The 15,742-nt window shown below is 32.9% G+C and overlaps 3 protein-coding genes across 5 annotated transcripts; 1 reads left to right on the top strand and 2 right to left on the bottom strand.

Moving 5' to 3' along the window:
* Positions 1-4,973, bottom strand: LOC145977380 (leucine-rich repeat-containing protein 40). Of its 2 annotated transcripts, XM_083109313.1 has the most exons (11): positions 4,187-4,276; positions 4,027-4,131; positions 2,971-3,164; positions 2,654-2,857; positions 2,432-2,555; positions 2,166-2,335; positions 1,923-2,065; positions 1,637-1,843; positions 1,116-1,448; positions 773-958; positions 1-456 (listed from the first exon to the last, which is right to left on the bottom strand). In XM_083109313.1, the coding sequence occupies exons 2-11, from the start codon at positions 4,067-4,069 to the stop codon at positions 351-353; spliced, it is 1,710 nt and encodes a 569-aa protein (XP_082965439.1). In that variant the 5' UTR covers positions 4,070-4,131; positions 4,187-4,276; the 3' UTR covers positions 1-350. The 2 variants fall into 2 exon arrangements, with proteins under 2 accessions (XP_082965439.1, XP_082965438.1); XM_083109312.1 differs by lacking the exon at positions 4,027-4,131 and having other exon boundaries at positions 4-456; positions 4,187-4,973.
* Wdr82 (WD repeat domain 82) lies at positions 4,684-12,302 on the top strand. Its single transcript, XM_083109314.1, has one exon. The coding sequence runs from the start codon at positions 5,156-5,158 to the stop codon at positions 6,101-6,103; it is 948 nt and encodes a 315-aa protein (XP_082965440.1). The 5' UTR covers positions 4,684-5,155; the 3' UTR covers positions 6,104-12,302.
* On the bottom strand, positions 11,779-15,741 carry Asprs-m (aspartyl-tRNA synthetase, mitochondrial). Of its 2 annotated transcripts, XM_083109310.1 has the most exons (12): positions 15,671-15,741; positions 15,189-15,336; positions 14,826-15,080; positions 14,377-14,745; positions 14,120-14,296; positions 13,880-14,059; positions 13,692-13,796; positions 13,393-13,608; positions 13,083-13,286; positions 12,823-13,006; positions 12,557-12,741; positions 12,081-12,388 (listed from the first exon to the last, which is right to left on the bottom strand). In XM_083109310.1, exons 2-11 carry the CDS (start codon positions 15,285-15,287, stop codon positions 12,581-12,583), a joined length of 1,950 nt encoding a protein of 649 aa, XP_082965436.1. In that variant the 5' UTR covers positions 15,288-15,336; positions 15,671-15,741; the 3' UTR covers positions 12,081-12,388; positions 12,557-12,580. The 2 variants fall into 2 exon arrangements, with proteins under 2 accessions (XP_082965437.1, XP_082965436.1); XM_083109311.1 differs by lacking the exons at positions 12,081-12,388; positions 15,671-15,741 and adding an exon at positions 11,779-11,993 and having other exon boundaries at positions 15,189-15,498.
* Between the last annotated feature and the right edge of the window lies 1 nt (position 15,742).

Here is a 15,742-nt window from a genome sequence, read left to right on the forward strand (position 1 = left end):
AGGGGCAAATATTTCCGGACTGTCGTGCGCATGTGCGAGGCACGTCATCAAACACATGATCGACTTTACATTCATAAAACGCAGATAAGACAAAAATAAAAAAGATGTATTATTGATTGCAAAAAAATTCTTTTACTTTGCCTTTAACATGAATTTTTAATTTTTATTTTTATTCTTCGTCAACAACATTTGGCATTTGACTGAATGGCATTTCATTTCTTGCAATTTTATATTGTCCACACACATGCATTTTCACATACACACATACATATAATTTCAAACTACATATAATATTTTGTTAAAAATAAACTTGCGAATCAATCAATTTTCTCATACGATATTTGGTTTGCTTATTGAGGTATTAGATTGCGTAGATAGCTTAGTATTTCCTCTGTATCTTTCATTAAAATTGCTTGTCTAGGGTACTTGAAACAGTTTCCAGACAATGATAGATTCCTGAAAAAATATGTATAAATGATTATAATGTTGTATAACAATAAATTTACATGTATAATGCTATTAGCGAATTCGGTTGGACGCACTAATTAGTATGCACTGGGACACATTAAAGGCTGTCATACAAATTGACAATAGCATAAGTAATTATCTTACTGTTCTAATTACTAATATTTATGCTGTATACAAACTTATATACGACAGCTTTTCATGTACACCAATGCATACTAATTAGTATATCCAATCAAATTCACTACATAATTGAAAAATAGTTATATACATAAATAATATATTTTATTAAAATATTAAATATTACCTTAGGTTTTTCAAGTTACCAAGTTCAGGTGGTACATGAGCAATATTATTATTTGACAGATTTAACACTGCTAGCCTTTTTAATTTTTCTAAAGCTGATACATCTATCACTTCAATTACATTATCATTGGCAATTAAACTTTCCAGAGATATAACATCATAAATGGCTTCTGGTATCTCAGTAAATCTGTAGAAATTTTTAAGAAAAATGATAGAAAAATGTAAATATAGAACATATTGATGTAAAATAGTAAATATAGAACATATTGCATAAATTTATATCTAAAAAAATGAATTTTACAAATTACATAATTAAATTTAAATGAATGTTATGTTTGTAATACCTGTTGAATGAAAGATCAACATCTCGCAAATATTTCAGGCAACTAATACTCAATGGTAAAGATTTCAAATAATTTTTACTTATATCTAAAATTTGTAGATATTTGTACTTTTCACCAATCCATTCAGGTAAATGTGTTAAATGATTTGAAGTTAATTTCAAATCCACCACTGAAATGACTATTGACATTTTGTCAGATAATTCTGATAATTTGTTTCTACTTAAATCAATAGTCGTGACAGAAGCTTCAACTGCATTCTCTAAGACTTCTTCTGGTAAGTCCAAAAGATTTTGCCCAGCTAAGCTAAGCAATTTTGTATTCTTCATCACATATCTGTATATCATTACATGTATTATTTAATTTCATTAATAATTGTCAAATTGATTAATACAAACATATTCTCCATATTCTATAGATATTTTTAAAATATATAAATATATATATTTTTAAAATGATTGCGCGCGCGCGCGCACACACACACACACACACACACACAATAGAAAAAATTAATATTTGCATACTTGTCAGGATAACATCTGACGCTAACGCTGATACCAGATTGTAATAATTCTTTGGTATTTACACTTGTACTATCTGTAATCTGACGGATATATGTCAAGATTCGAGGTGTACCACATCGTATTATATCTGCTCTTATGTTTTTTATATTATTCCCTTTAATTATAAATTGTTTTAGATTGGGCAATATGCCAATGCAGAAAGGTATTCTGTAAGAATAACATTAATAATTCTTTTCTAACAAATAATTTAAATATAAAGAATCATGCACAAAAATTTAGGACATACAAAGATATATTATTATGCGACAAATCAAAAACTTCCAAATTTATTAACTTGATTATTTCTTCAGGTATTACTTCAATTTTATTGTTTTGTAATATAAGTTTTTTTAAATGTCCTGCTGTTTCTAAGCATTGTGAATCAATTTCCTACAAAAGAACAAATTACTATCTTGATAAAATATTCTATACAAAAAATTGAATTTTAATTTCAATTTAATTTCAAATATAAATGTACATTAACACATACAGGAATATTATTGTTATCCAAATGCAATACTGTTAAAGCTGAACAACCTGATATGTCTGGAAACTTCTTCAAATTGTTGGACTGAAACATAATTTTCTCTGCTTTTCGCAATTCACCTAATGGTGGTAACACCTCCAACTGATTAAAGCTTACATCAAGTATTTTTAATGCTGTTCACATCAAAATATAAACATTGATGAAATAGTAAAATAATTATTGAAAAATATAGATTTCTTTCTTGCATGCATTGTTAATGTAAAACTTACATCTCATACTTGTCATATCAGATGGTAACTCTTTAATCATATTGTGACTTAAATTTAATGTAACTAATCGCACCAAATATCCCATTCCAATTGGTAATTTATTTAAATTATTATATGATAAATCCTAAAAAAACACACGTATAGATGTAATTATCTCTTAAAGAAATTAACTTTGTATAATTATGTATATAATTGAATGAGATACATATATGTATATATTACCATACAAGTCAGCATAATTAAATTTCCAATCTCGGATTCAAGCATATTTATGTGATTATTCTTCAAATACAATTCATGTAATTCTTCCAACATATAAAATTGAGGAGGTAAATTTTCTAGCTTATTATCTGATAAATTTATTACTTTTAATTTATGCAGAGACCCAATTTCAGGCGGTAATTCTTCTAGTAAATTATTTTGCAACTAAAGATGTTATATATATTAATGTTTAACAAAATGAAAAAATATTAAAACTGCTAGATTGCATTGCACATTTGAAATCATGCGCACATACATAGGAAATGATTTATACATACATTTAAATTACTCAATTCTGTCAGAAATTGTATTTTATCATCTATTATAGCTAAGCTGTTGGAACTTAGATCCAAGGTTTTTAATGGTTCTTGTTCCCACCATCGCTCTTCTTTATGTTCGTAATCAAGTTCAAAATGTAAATCGCGTAATTCCTCTTCCGTTAATTCGTTTATATTCCACACTTTGTCAGGTACTGTAATGTGCATTAATTTTATGTTTTTGTATTGCAATATTATTTTACTATTCATTTTTTAATAAAGATATACAAGTTGACTTACCTCAGATTGCAAGTACATTTATTTTTAAGTTACTTTAAATTAAATGTTTCTGGCAGTGTAATCAGTTCTATTACACGATTTTTAGCAAAGCGTGCAAAGCAACTTGTGATGACTTATATATGTATAGTTTAATAATAAATATAAACTATTCCTCTATGTGACATATATTGCGAAGCATCATTAAAACATTATGTATAACATGAATTAAGTAATAAAGATTAAACATATAAGCTTAATCTATAATTATACATTTCCTTTGCTAGCAATTTCGAATTTTGATACATATTTATAACTTATAATTATGTATAATTTAGAAAAAAAAAGAAACACAAATTGCACACAAAACCAGATTTATTTAAGATTCTGATGGATTCCATGGATATTTACAATATTAATTAAATTATTGATAGATAAAAAAATACATATACATATACATTGAATAGATGCCAGATTTATTACACTTGTTCTAAAATCTAATACCAGTACACTTTGTGATATAAAAGTTTTAATATTTTATAACATTCCAAATATAATCTTATATGACACAATGACAAATATTATTTCACATTTCATTTCATTGCATTCTCATTCGCAAATCTCATCATAAAATCAAAATTTATTACAATCACCAAGCAAATAATCAACATAAACAACATTCAAAAATATAAAGATTTAAAATTTATATTTTCTTGAAGAAATTGATGAAAATATCTGCAATAAACATTTTAACATGAATGCATCGTAAACAAGCATGCATATTCGAGTGTAAGCTCTTACATCGATTTGAGTAAAGCATGCTCGAAATAATTGTGCGATTCATTAACTAAATACATGAAGATTTCTGATATTATTTTCTCTAATACATCAACATCCGATTTTTCTCTGCAAGTTTATAAATTTTAACATGGATATGCACAGATTGTATTTGCAAATATACCCGTAGACAATCCTTTCGACGAAAGATTCAACTGTCCTGTCTTTCTCGCTCGTATAATAATACTTGTCGACAACTCGGAATTATCGTCGCTTCTAGCGCGCAGCTTAAATACTGCCAAATGATTGCTCTTCTTCTTGACGCCGTTCATGTTGACATTTCAATCTGTCGTAGAAAAAAGACTCACCTACGCTGCAGATAAGCTGAATAAATTAATCGTAGCATAATCTTTTTGCGCGTAATTGTTCACGTCACGGATGAGCTAAATTGAACTGAATAAATTAGACGGGACATGATGTATGTCGCAGGACATTATTATTACATTAGGTCACGGTTTGCGTTAGAAAAAAAAGCGAAGGGAAGATGCGCGCTCTAGCGCATCTTTCGGAAGGTATCGTAATCAACTACTGTTGCGATCGACACCCCGATCTGTTATCTACCGAGAAATCACCTCGGCCACGTAGTTTCGCACACGTCCACGTTTCGGTTGACGTCACGCTGTACATGAGCGTTTGACCGGGGGGGTGGGGGGCATGACCGAGAGAATACACGAAGAAAAAAAATATTCGCGGTAATTCGCTGTCGTTTCTCTAAACAGTTGGCAGAATTTGTCGTACATACGTATGTGGCGTGCGGTGTAGTTTTCGTCGACGGCGTCCGTTCTCGGGAAGGAGGTACGTAACTCGTATGTTTGGGGCTTGATTACGAGGATAACGACGCGAGAGGCGAGACCAGACGAGGCGTTGCGAGGCGTCCCGGACCGCTTCCGATTCCGATTCCGCTCGAGATCCAAGACCCTCCCCGAGCTCGGCGCGGGTTTTTTTCACTCCTCCCTCCCCCGCCTCCCGCGAGAGGCGACTCGGCGGTCGCGCCCGGAGTCTTTGCACCAGCGGTTGCGACACAAACACAGAGATTGCGGAGTCGAGGAGGTTAAGAGGACGGCACGAGCGGGAGGACGCGCCGTCCATCACCATGAAGCTCGTCGACCACGTGGTGAGGAGCTTCAAGGTGGCCAAGATCTTCCGCGAGAACTCGGATCGGATAAACAGCATCGACTTCTCGCCCAACGGCGACACCCTGATCTCATGTTCGGAGGACGATCAGATCGTGATATACGACTGCGAGAAGGGGACGCAGGTGCGAACCGTCAACTCTAAGAAGTACGGCGTCGATCTGATACACTTCACTCACGCCAAGAACACCGCGATTCACAGCAGCACCAAGGTCGACGACACGATCCGTTATCTCAGTCTACACGATAACAAGTACATACGATACTTTCCAGGTCACTCGAAAAAGGTAGTATCTCTATGTATCAGTCCTATCGAGGATACTTTTCTCTCCGGTTCCTTAGACAAGTCTCTAAGATTGTGGGACCTGCGCTCACCGAACTGCCACGGGGTCATGAATGTCTCGGGCCGGCCGGTCGCGGCCTACGATCCTGAAGGTCTTATCTTTGCGGCAGGAGTCAATTCCGAGAGCATCAAGCTGTACGATCTACGTAGCTTCGACAAGGGACCCTTTGTCACCTTCAAGCTCTCTCAGGAGAAGGAATGCGATTGGACAGGATTGAAATTCAGCAGGGACGGCAAGACCATTTTGATTTCTACCAATGGTAGTACGATTCGTTTAATCGATGCTTTTCATGGTACACCCTTACAGACTTTTGCCGGATACCTCAACAACAAGGGAATCGCCATAGAGGCCAGTTTTAGTCCGGATTCGCAATTTGTGTTTAGTGGATCTACAGATGGTAGGGTGCACGTGTGGAACGCGGAGACCGGTTACAAAGTTTGCGTGCTGAACGGTGATCATCCGGCGCCAGTGCAGTGTATCCAATTCAATCCCAAATACATGATGCTAGCATCGGCGTGCACCAACATGGCTTTCTGGTTACCTACTGTCGACGAAAGTGCATAAGACTACTAATTTATAAGAAATACTGAGCAACATTAGGAAGTCGCTCGTCTATAATTTGTGTAAGAGAGAAGGAAAGAGAGAGAGAGAGAGACAGAAAAGTGAGAGAAAAGAGCCAGAGAGAATAACAGCTAATTAGAGACAGCAGGAATATAAACAACTTGGTCGAGCAAATATATTTATGTTGCATGTTTATTGCGTGTACAGAAACAAATAACTATTGTATGGCACACTAATTTCAGAAACGTATCCGAAAGAGCGAACGACAAATCGCGTGAGAATCGCTGGGTCGTCGCTCGCTCGTTTGCTCGCGTTTCAACAAGATCCATATAATGGAATATCGTCTTTTTCATCTATCGTCGTTATCATTGTCGTTTTCATTATTACAATCTACAAGCTAGCGATATAAAAAATTGCAAATTCCATGATCTTATATTAAAAGTTTCAAATATGTCTCATGTACATAGCTTCTTCCGGTGTATTTATATGTAATGTTTGACGGAACAAAATTTATTATACACTGAAAGAAGTAATTTTCGGATTTTGCGTATTTTGTGTCCGTTTCCAAGCAATTACCTTATATTAAATTACACGATATCGCCGATAATTCATTCATCGAATATTCAGGAATATTCAGTGCAATTGTTACATTACATTACTGTTACATGTCTAATATTTTACATTTTTTATAACTCTGGTCTCGCGTACATTGTCTTGGAAACAGGATTAGAATGATTAAGGTCCATATTCTGAATCCTCTTTTATCGATAAAAGAGGATTCAGAATATGGACCTAAGAGTAATTAAGAATTATAAAAGAGCGTGTGCGAATGATTACCAAATAATCATTCAGAACCTGTGATTAATTACGATTTTTCGATTAATCTGATTCGCATGGCCGTATATAGGATAAGGCTGATTTTTACGCTGATTCTACGAAATCGTAAAGGAATGTCACTGTCGCGACATATAGTGTGGCATTAATAACTTGTTTATTTGGACGTAAGTGATCAGTTGCAATCTTACGATTAGTCATCAACTTTCGATTTTTTTTATCTCTCCATCATTCGCGTCTTCACGTGTTTAATATTACGTATATAAAAACGTAAAAATAATAATATATCGAGACATAATTATTATGTGAAACGAAGATTTAGAATCACGTGGACATATTTAGCTTTAAATGTATGGTGATGCATAGAATACCGTCTGTTGAAAAGTCCATGTAAACGTATGACAGATGTCGAACATCTTTCTCGCTTCTGTATACGGCTATGTCTAATCGTTGTATGTAGACTGTCAGTAATACATCCTGTATACATATATACACACACATAGCGAAAGCGAGTCGAAAACGTGTTTATCATATATCTGACGGATTCCAGGCATCAATAATCGAAAGTGACAAAAGAAAGAGATGAATAATGGAAAAAGATATCGTTGTATTTTTAACTACATTGCCTTCGAGAAAATGTAACAACCATTTCAAGAACAATCTGAGCAATGTTCCTCTCGTATGTTTCCATTCGTAAATGGAGACGATGATGATGATCCGATGATAGTATTTGATCATCATCATCGCCATTCATTATAATCAAAATTCCCGAAGGCTTAATCTAGATATGCGACGAACGATGGAGCGATCGACCTTATTTATTTTGCACGATAATAAGTCCGTTTGTATAATGTCGACGTGACTGAATCATAATGAGACACGGAAAAAGAAAAAAAAAATGAAGTAAAAAGAAAAAGTCACATTGCGAATTTCTACGAATCATCACGCGATAAATAAACTCTATTGCGATTATACCTGTTGTGGACACGTATATAAACAATTGTGAACAACAGATTCTCGCGTTCGCAAATTATTGTAGATACGGTAATCGTTTTTAATCTACATGCGTGGAACCGGCGGGCCGGGTAAGAATTTACATGTCGATGTCTCGTAGGAATAAGAATGCAAGTTTTCTTTTTCCTTGAGATGTAATTGAATATCTCACTTGGACGTACATGTTATTTCGCCTACGCGAAAAGCGAAGCGGATGAATGGGCGAACGTCGTCATTCAGCTTTGTTCTCTTGTCAGAAAAATGAGAAAGAAATTTCTATCGCGCTGCTTGTTAGATGCACGATTATTCGAAACTGCACAATAGCAAATCTGTTTTGTCGTATATCGTATAATGCCGTAGATGCCATTTATTTTTGTTTTCGCGCGGAAATTTTTGCAATCTGGATCTTTATTTTCTGCATTTTTGCCAGTCAAAAGGTACGTTTCCTCTCGACCTGCTCGATCTGCTCGATCTATATATATATGTATATTCGATTGTCTGCTCCTGCCTCCATTCTTTCGTATGTATATAATATACAATAGTATCCACACACAAACACACACACATACATATATTTCTTGTAGAGTTTCTACACATCTGCGCGCGTTTAACATGTTTTGTGCAAGAGCATGTATGATTAATGATATTTTATTCGATAGAGGCATGTGTTTCTGTGTATATGAGTGAGCGAGCGAACGATTATATGATAGCGTGTTCTCCGTGCGAATGATTGTATGTGTTTTTGTATACGTATTCGCGTATGTGTGCAAGTTCATGCGAAGGTATGCGACCTGTATGGGCGAGAGCTTGTCTCTTGCGCTGTAAAATAGTATTTTTTTATAACATGACGACACGGTGGCGCGTAAAAAATCGTATCGATGGAGGCGAATTTGCGCGAGATGGAATCTCTCGCGTACACTTCTTGAGAAGAAAAATTGTCGGAAAGAAATGCGCACAAAGACTTCGATCCTTTAGCCGGTATGGTATCCGATTTCCAAATTTTCAAATTCCGCGTATGTATTTTACGCGATTGCCGCTAATTTAAATATTCAAAATTAGATTTTACATGATTATGAAAAAAATTGTCTTTGATGTATATGTGTATGTAACGTTACCTCTATCGCCTTCATACTATCTCTAAAGTCGATTATTTTCTAAATAATCGATTGTGATTGGTCAATTTGCTTACGATTAACGATTAATGACTCATTGTAGAATGGGCCTAATGCTAATAATATCTATAAACAGATGCTTTAAATTATAAACATTTATTATATTATAATTTTAAAACGAGGGATAGAGCGTAATGCGAATATATATGCTTATGAGAGACACAATATCACGTTACATACTAAATTCTCTTTCATTAAATATACTATATAATTACGATTGGCGATTGATTATTCATAGCTGCTTTTTGTTCAACGAGTGACACATTAGAATTAATAAATATTGCATTTATGCATTTCAACGTGTCTTTCGTTGAACAAAAATATGTCTATCTTTAAATTACTCGTTAGCCTTCGATGAAGATGTGTATCTTGTATTTCATTTTTTACATTATACGAAAGGATCGAAGATTGATGTCGCATCATCTCGTATCGCTACGAACGATCCACGTATTTAGATTAAACACACAATTCGATGCACGTCATACTGCCAACCAATCGAGCGAGTGTCCGATCGCGGGCCCGCGCCTTCAATTTCGTTCGATGCCGAATTTTTGAGAGCCCTTCGAAATCGAGCGATCGACTGTGCTACTATTACTACTATTATTACACTATGTTAAGCGTGTAAATCGCGGATTCTCGAAGTCCTATCCGCGATCGGCGAATTAACAGTGATCGACCACCCCGACCGACAACCTGTAGAAGACCTATAGACCTATAGACGCGCGAAAATACGAAGAACTGTGTGTTCCCTTCTTCAGGATAAAAACGGATACGCATAATGATAAATTGTATATACTCTGAAAAAAAAGGAGACGAAATACAGTCGACGCGCGAACTACTTGTGTTTCGTACAAAAGTAGCTTATCGTTTACGAGGAGTCGTCTATGAAACATCGTTTCGTGTATATAGCCAAATGAAGCCAAGCCTCTGTAGTTTCTTACATGTCGCAATCGATATCTTTTCTACCGAATAAATTCGCGATAGGTCTCAAGATGATTCGTGATTTTTGGCGAAACCAAAATATTGCGATGCATAGGATGATCATCTCACGTGATATATAGAACCTATCGCTGTATAAGACAGTGTATCCGTGTTCAATTTAAAGAGCTTGATTGTGTTTCGAATTGCGACGCGTTTAACGTGCGCTATAATAACGTGATTATACGCCCCTCCGAGATCGTCGGTTCAGTACGGCCATTTAACATAGGGATTTAGAGTCTGGATTTAATTTAAGATAAATGTAAATCTAGTGCAAGTGATGAGTAAGCGAGACTTTTGAAATCCGAGGAAGGTCATTTGTAAATTTCCAATACGCTTCGAAAGATATGTGATGGTTCTCCCGAGTCGAATAATAACGACTCTTTACTGTAACCGCTTGCATTTGAAAAGCACACGATGTATCTTGTAATGAAGAAACAAAAACATCCAATTTCGTGATTTTTCTAAGTTCCTACGTTAAGTCTTCGTATGAATTGTTTTCGATAGTCAAGTAGATGGAACGCGAAAAGGCCACCCCAGCGCTCGTTGTTGATCTTGACTCTCGACGAGTTCGGCGCGATCGGTATCGGAAGGGCTTCGTGCCGATCGTCGCAAGTTGCCGTGTGCGTTTTAGAGTACTAGAAACGTATAACAACGCGTTGTAATTGGAGCGATTCGAATAATCACGCACTACGATAACTAACGAAACGATATGTATGTGTGTATTTTCGTCTATTGAAAGCATATACGAGAAGTTAAAGAGCACATAGATTTCTTTTGTTGCATTTTATTTTTTATGTTAAGGGGAGGAGGAGGAGGAGGAACATAGATTTTTCTTCCGCTACTAATTTGATTCAAAAGATGCAAAAATTATCAGAACTACTTGAATCGATATGCGTACTGTGTGTTCATCAGTTATAAATAATTTCATATATTTAATGACATGAAGAAAATGATATCAAAATCTATCTTCGATATTGTAGTTTACAGTTATTTATCTTTTTTCTGTTTGAATTATGACAAAAAAGAATTCACTTACTTTAAATAAAACAAATATAAGGGACTAATAAAAGATAGACGCGAGGTAAATTAATTAGACATTTCGATTTGAGCTTACTTTGGACCATCATCTGTAATTAAATAAATAGAATGATATATATATATATATATATATATATATATATATATATATATATATATATAATAAAATTAAAAATATATATATACGAAGTGGATGCAAAAATATAAGAATAAAAAAATCCATACTTGTAATAATAATAAATAGAACAAAGAGAAATAAAGGTATATAAGATATATATTATGTGATCAAAGATGCTAGCGTCTTCCACGAAACAACCAGGAATGCGAGGAATCCCATATTGGTTTCAATCAATAGGAGAAACAATGCAAAACAGTGTGCTGCATCTTCACACTAATAAACTAGAAAATAATGCAATACTTGCTGTTGAGAACTGGGAAGATAAAGAGGAGCCACTTACTAAAAATTCGTAGAAGTAACCATAGATATGAAATGTAATTACAAAGATGGATTCTTTTAGTTTTATATATCTTGCATTCACTTCACATGTTTATAATTTCTTCATCCTTTTTATTGTATATATGTGATTCTTATTTGAAGATGGTCTAAAGTGAATAAAAAATTTTTAATTAATAAATTAGAAATTCACTTAATATCCATTAGGAAATATTATTATTTTCTGCACTTTTTACCTCGCGCCTTACTTTTAAGTTCATTGTAATCTCTTTATTTTTTTTAATATTCAGAGGCCTTATTGATTTCTTGTTCACTTAATTAATGAATTTTTAATTTTGACAAATTTGACGCATCTATATAAATATTTCATTAATAACGTTTTGTTGATTAATATATAATCGTTCCAATTTATACTCTTGAGCTGTTTCAAGAAAAATAACTACATAAGTAAACAGCGATGTAAATTTTCGTCCGCCGACAATTGATAGTCACACTACATATCAGCATATTTGTTAAGACATTTATTAGATTTCATTTGACAGAAGAGAGATTCTCTTAAGAAATGTACAAAAAGGAGGATATCTTTTTATAGATCCTTCTTGGAAATAAATATCATCTCGATCACTTAATGTGCAGGCTAAATTGTATTTTTTATTTTTCTGTAAAACTATTTGACTCGAACGCACGAGACTTTATTCAAAGAATAAAAAACACTTTTTTTGTACATCAATTTCTCGTCTTTTTATTTATTTGATTCGCAATTATATGCTTTTATTATCTAGCTTAGATAGCTATCAGCTTGTTCAATAATTTACACTGATAAAAATATAAATAACGATTAAAAATGCCAATTATATAATACATATATATTTCTCTTATACATATGTGCATAATTATAGATATTATAAAGAAGAAACTATCTTTTCATGTGATATATACATGCAGATGTAATCAATTAATTCGATTTCGTTTTGTTTTACTTACCATAGAAAAAGAATTTATGACCTTTTATTTGTCTGTTGTTTGTATATGATACAGCGTCTTTATCTCTTCGGATATGGTATCCGGTGCTCCGGACATTAAATCTCGACCTTCTATCGTTTTTGGAAAAGCTATAACATTCCGTATGCTTTTCGCATTACAGAGTAAACAAACGAGGCGATCTAATCCTTGAATAATATAATCATATATAATAATCATACATCATCTTAATTTTCAGATGTAAATATAAAACAGGCAAATAGAAGTACCTATAGCTATTCCACCATGAGGTGGAGCTCCATACATTAAAGCTTCAAGCATGTGAGATAATTCTGATTCATCTATGTTCAACATTTTCAATATCTGCCTCTGTAAATTTGCATCGTGGATTCGAATGGAACCTCCCGCAATTTCTGATCCATTCATAACCAGGTCATAGTGTAAACCTCTCATCTATACCAAAGAAAGACATGTAAAAAATTATGACAAAAAATAATTCACGTCATACTTATACATCTTGATCCTTTACCTTTAAAGGATCGGTTATAAGATATTCCATGTCATCTGAATGAGGTTGCGTAAACGGATGATGCGTCGATTGCAACTGTTTTTCAAATGTGAATAATGGAAAATCTGTGATCCATACAAATTCGGTTTCAGATGAACGTATCTGTTCACCTTTCTCTTCTAATATATTTGTAAATTCTACACGCAGTTTTCCTAAAATTTTCAACTAAAAAATATATGCATATTAATTAATACAGTTATTATAATTGAAAGAAATAATTATACACTTTATTACTACTAAAAAAGAGAGAATCCAGACTTTTTATACTCACTGCATCAATTTGCTGGCCAATTGCTAATAATACCGCATCTTCTTTCTGTAATTGACAATACTGCAATATATCTTCTGCTACATTTCTTGAAAATAATTCGTCTAAGTGAGCTCTCCACAAATTATTTTCAATTTTTAATTGAATTAGCTTTGTTGTATTGAAATAGTCATCACGGATCTTGGAGAATTTATTCCTGACAGATTTTGTCAAATATTTCTATAATATAGAAAGTGGTATTAATATGGTATTAATATATCAAAATATATATATTTAAGAATAAAGTTTAAATAAAAACTTACTAATTTATTTGGAAAGGTTAATGCATACACCTTTTGTTGATCATCTTTGAGTTTCATGGTTCTTTTTAATACTGATAAATCAGAGATATGTGTAAGATCTTGTATCTGAAAAACTCATAACATTATTATACGCGTTTATGTATCAAAAAATAAAAGATTAAAAGTTTTATATGTTAAAATTTTCTTACTCGATATGGTATCCTTAAATCTGGTTGATCAGTACCATACAATTCCATTGCATCTTTATGTGTCATAAGCTTGAAAGGTATTTTTATAGGGCTTAATTCTTCTGGCCATGAGTACATCAATAAGTGTTCAATCAAGTTCATTATGCCGTCCCGATCAACAAATGACATTTCAATATCTAGCTGTAACATAACTGATAATAAAATATATGCATTGTTTTTATATTTATACAATATAATTACCTGAGTAAATTCTGGTTGTCTATCATGCCTGGCACTCTCATCCCTATAACATCGAGCGACTTGAAAATATCTATCAAAGCCACCCACCATAAGAAGTTGCTTGAACTGTTGAGGACTTTGTACTAGTGAGTAAAAGTTGCCTGGTTGTCTAGTAGGCACTATAAATTCTTGTGCACCCTGATTAATAAATTCATTTTATACAGTTATATATTAAAAATTAAGCATTTATTTTATACATATTTACATAAGAAACATACTCCTGGTGTACTTTTAAAAAGTGTTGGTGTTTCAATATCTACAAAATTGCACTCTTTGATTAAAAATTCTCTCATCTTCATTATGAGAGAAGAACGCATTCTTAAATTTCTTTGCAATTCAGGATATCTCAATGAAAGATATCTGTATTTCATTTGTTGACTCTCCTTCGCTTTATTATACTCCCTAATAAATACTGGAAGATTAGGTGATGCTACATTTAGAATCTTCAAGGATTCTACATATACTTCTATGTCACCAGTTTTCATTCTCTTATTCTGCTGATTTTTAGGTCTCGATATAACTTTGCCTACTATACTCAAAACACTCTCATAAGATAAATTCTCTATAATTTCAATCAAATCCTTTCTCTAAAAAAAGTATTTTAAAAGTATTTTATTAAAATCAGTATATTTATCAGTATATTTTGTTATATAACATCTTTGCTTACATCTTCCGGTATAAGTAACTGTGTTGATCCATAGGAATCTCGTAATATTAGAAATTTTCTCATCCTTTGAAATTCCACCCAACCGCTCAATTTCACTTCCTCTCCAACATTCTGAAGTGTTAATTCTCCACATGTATGTGTTCTCAAAACATATCTATTAACTGGCGAAACTTCTTTCATTGTAGATGTTGATTTGCTAATAACTAAATTATGTACACATCTTACCAAACATGGTATTTGGTTTCTTAGGAGGGACTAAAAAATAAGATTTGTATTTTGAATGTAAATATATAACATGTTTTAGATTACAATAAAGATAGTTATATCGAAATTACGCTTTGTAAAGTGCTTAAAAAAACTTACATTTAATTTACAAACATTATTCATTATCAGTCGCAAATGGCATTTTGATACGGTATTGGTGCAGCCACCAAGTACAATTTTAAGCTTGCTAGCAAACATTTTGTTATGCACTCGAGCTTTTAAAAAAAATGTTCAATTTTTCATTTTTCTGTATATATAATATAGGAAATTATTATCTTTTCATTCTCTTCAGTAATGTTAAATATTTCTTTTTTATATTAAATGTATTTTTGTATCTTATATGTGTATGTACAAAAATCTTTTCATTCCGAACACGTGTATTACATGAAATAATACGTAAGAAAAAAGGAGAAGAGAGGGAGAAAGGGTAACGAAAATAAGTTTAACAGGTTTTTCGTACTAAATGTTTCCCTCAAAAAGGAAAGATTAATATTTAGAATATTTATTATAAATTAATCATATAACTCTTCTACTTTAATTATGATTCATCAAATTATACTATAAAAGAATTATTTATTTACTTAAATATCTTGAATATTACACACAGATGTTTATGGTTACGGTCGGGGAGACGCTCTAGATGCTTTGAAGTG

Source organism: Camponotus vicinus, unplaced genomic scaffold (assembly GCF_025532165.1).
Source record: "Camponotus vicinus isolate PSW18456_S1 unplaced genomic scaffold, iyCamVici1.0 SCAF_9, whole genome shotgun sequence".
NCBI lineage: Eukaryota > Metazoa > Arthropoda > Insecta > Hymenoptera > Formicidae > Camponotus > Camponotus vicinus.

What these genes read in the sequence shown, in the direction of transcription:
- LOC145977380 (XM_083109312.1), bottom strand. Translation starts at nt 4,334, where the DNA reads ATGAACGGCGTCAAGAAGAAGAGCAATCATTTGGCAGTATTTAAGCTG. An exon ending in TGATATGACAAGTATGAGAT is followed by an intron (nt 2,336 to 2,431) that starts GTAAGTTTTACA and finishes TGATGTGAACAG; the next exon opens with CATTAAAAATACTTGATGTA. An exon ending in TGGATAACAATAATATTCCT is followed by an intron (nt 2,066 to 2,165) that starts GTATGTGTTAAT and finishes GTTCTTTTGTAG; the next exon opens with GAAATTGATTCACAATGCTT.
- Wdr82 (XM_083109314.1), top strand. Translation starts at nt 5,156, where the DNA reads ATGAAGCTCGTCGACCACGTGGTGAGGAGCTTCAAGGTGGCCAAGATC.
- Asprs-m (XM_083109311.1), bottom strand. Translation starts at nt 15,287, where the DNA reads ATGTTTGCTAGCAAGCTTAAAATTGTACTTGGTGGCTGCACCAATACC. An exon ending in AGTTACTTATACCGGAAGAT is followed by an intron (nt 14,746 to 14,825) that starts GTAAGCAAAGAT and finishes TACTTTTTTTAG; the next exon opens with AGAAAGGATTTGATTGAAAT. An exon ending in ATTTAAGGATACCATATCGA is followed by an intron (nt 13,797 to 13,879) that starts GTAAGAAAATTT and finishes TGAGTTTTTCAG; the next exon opens with ATACAAGATCTTACACATAT.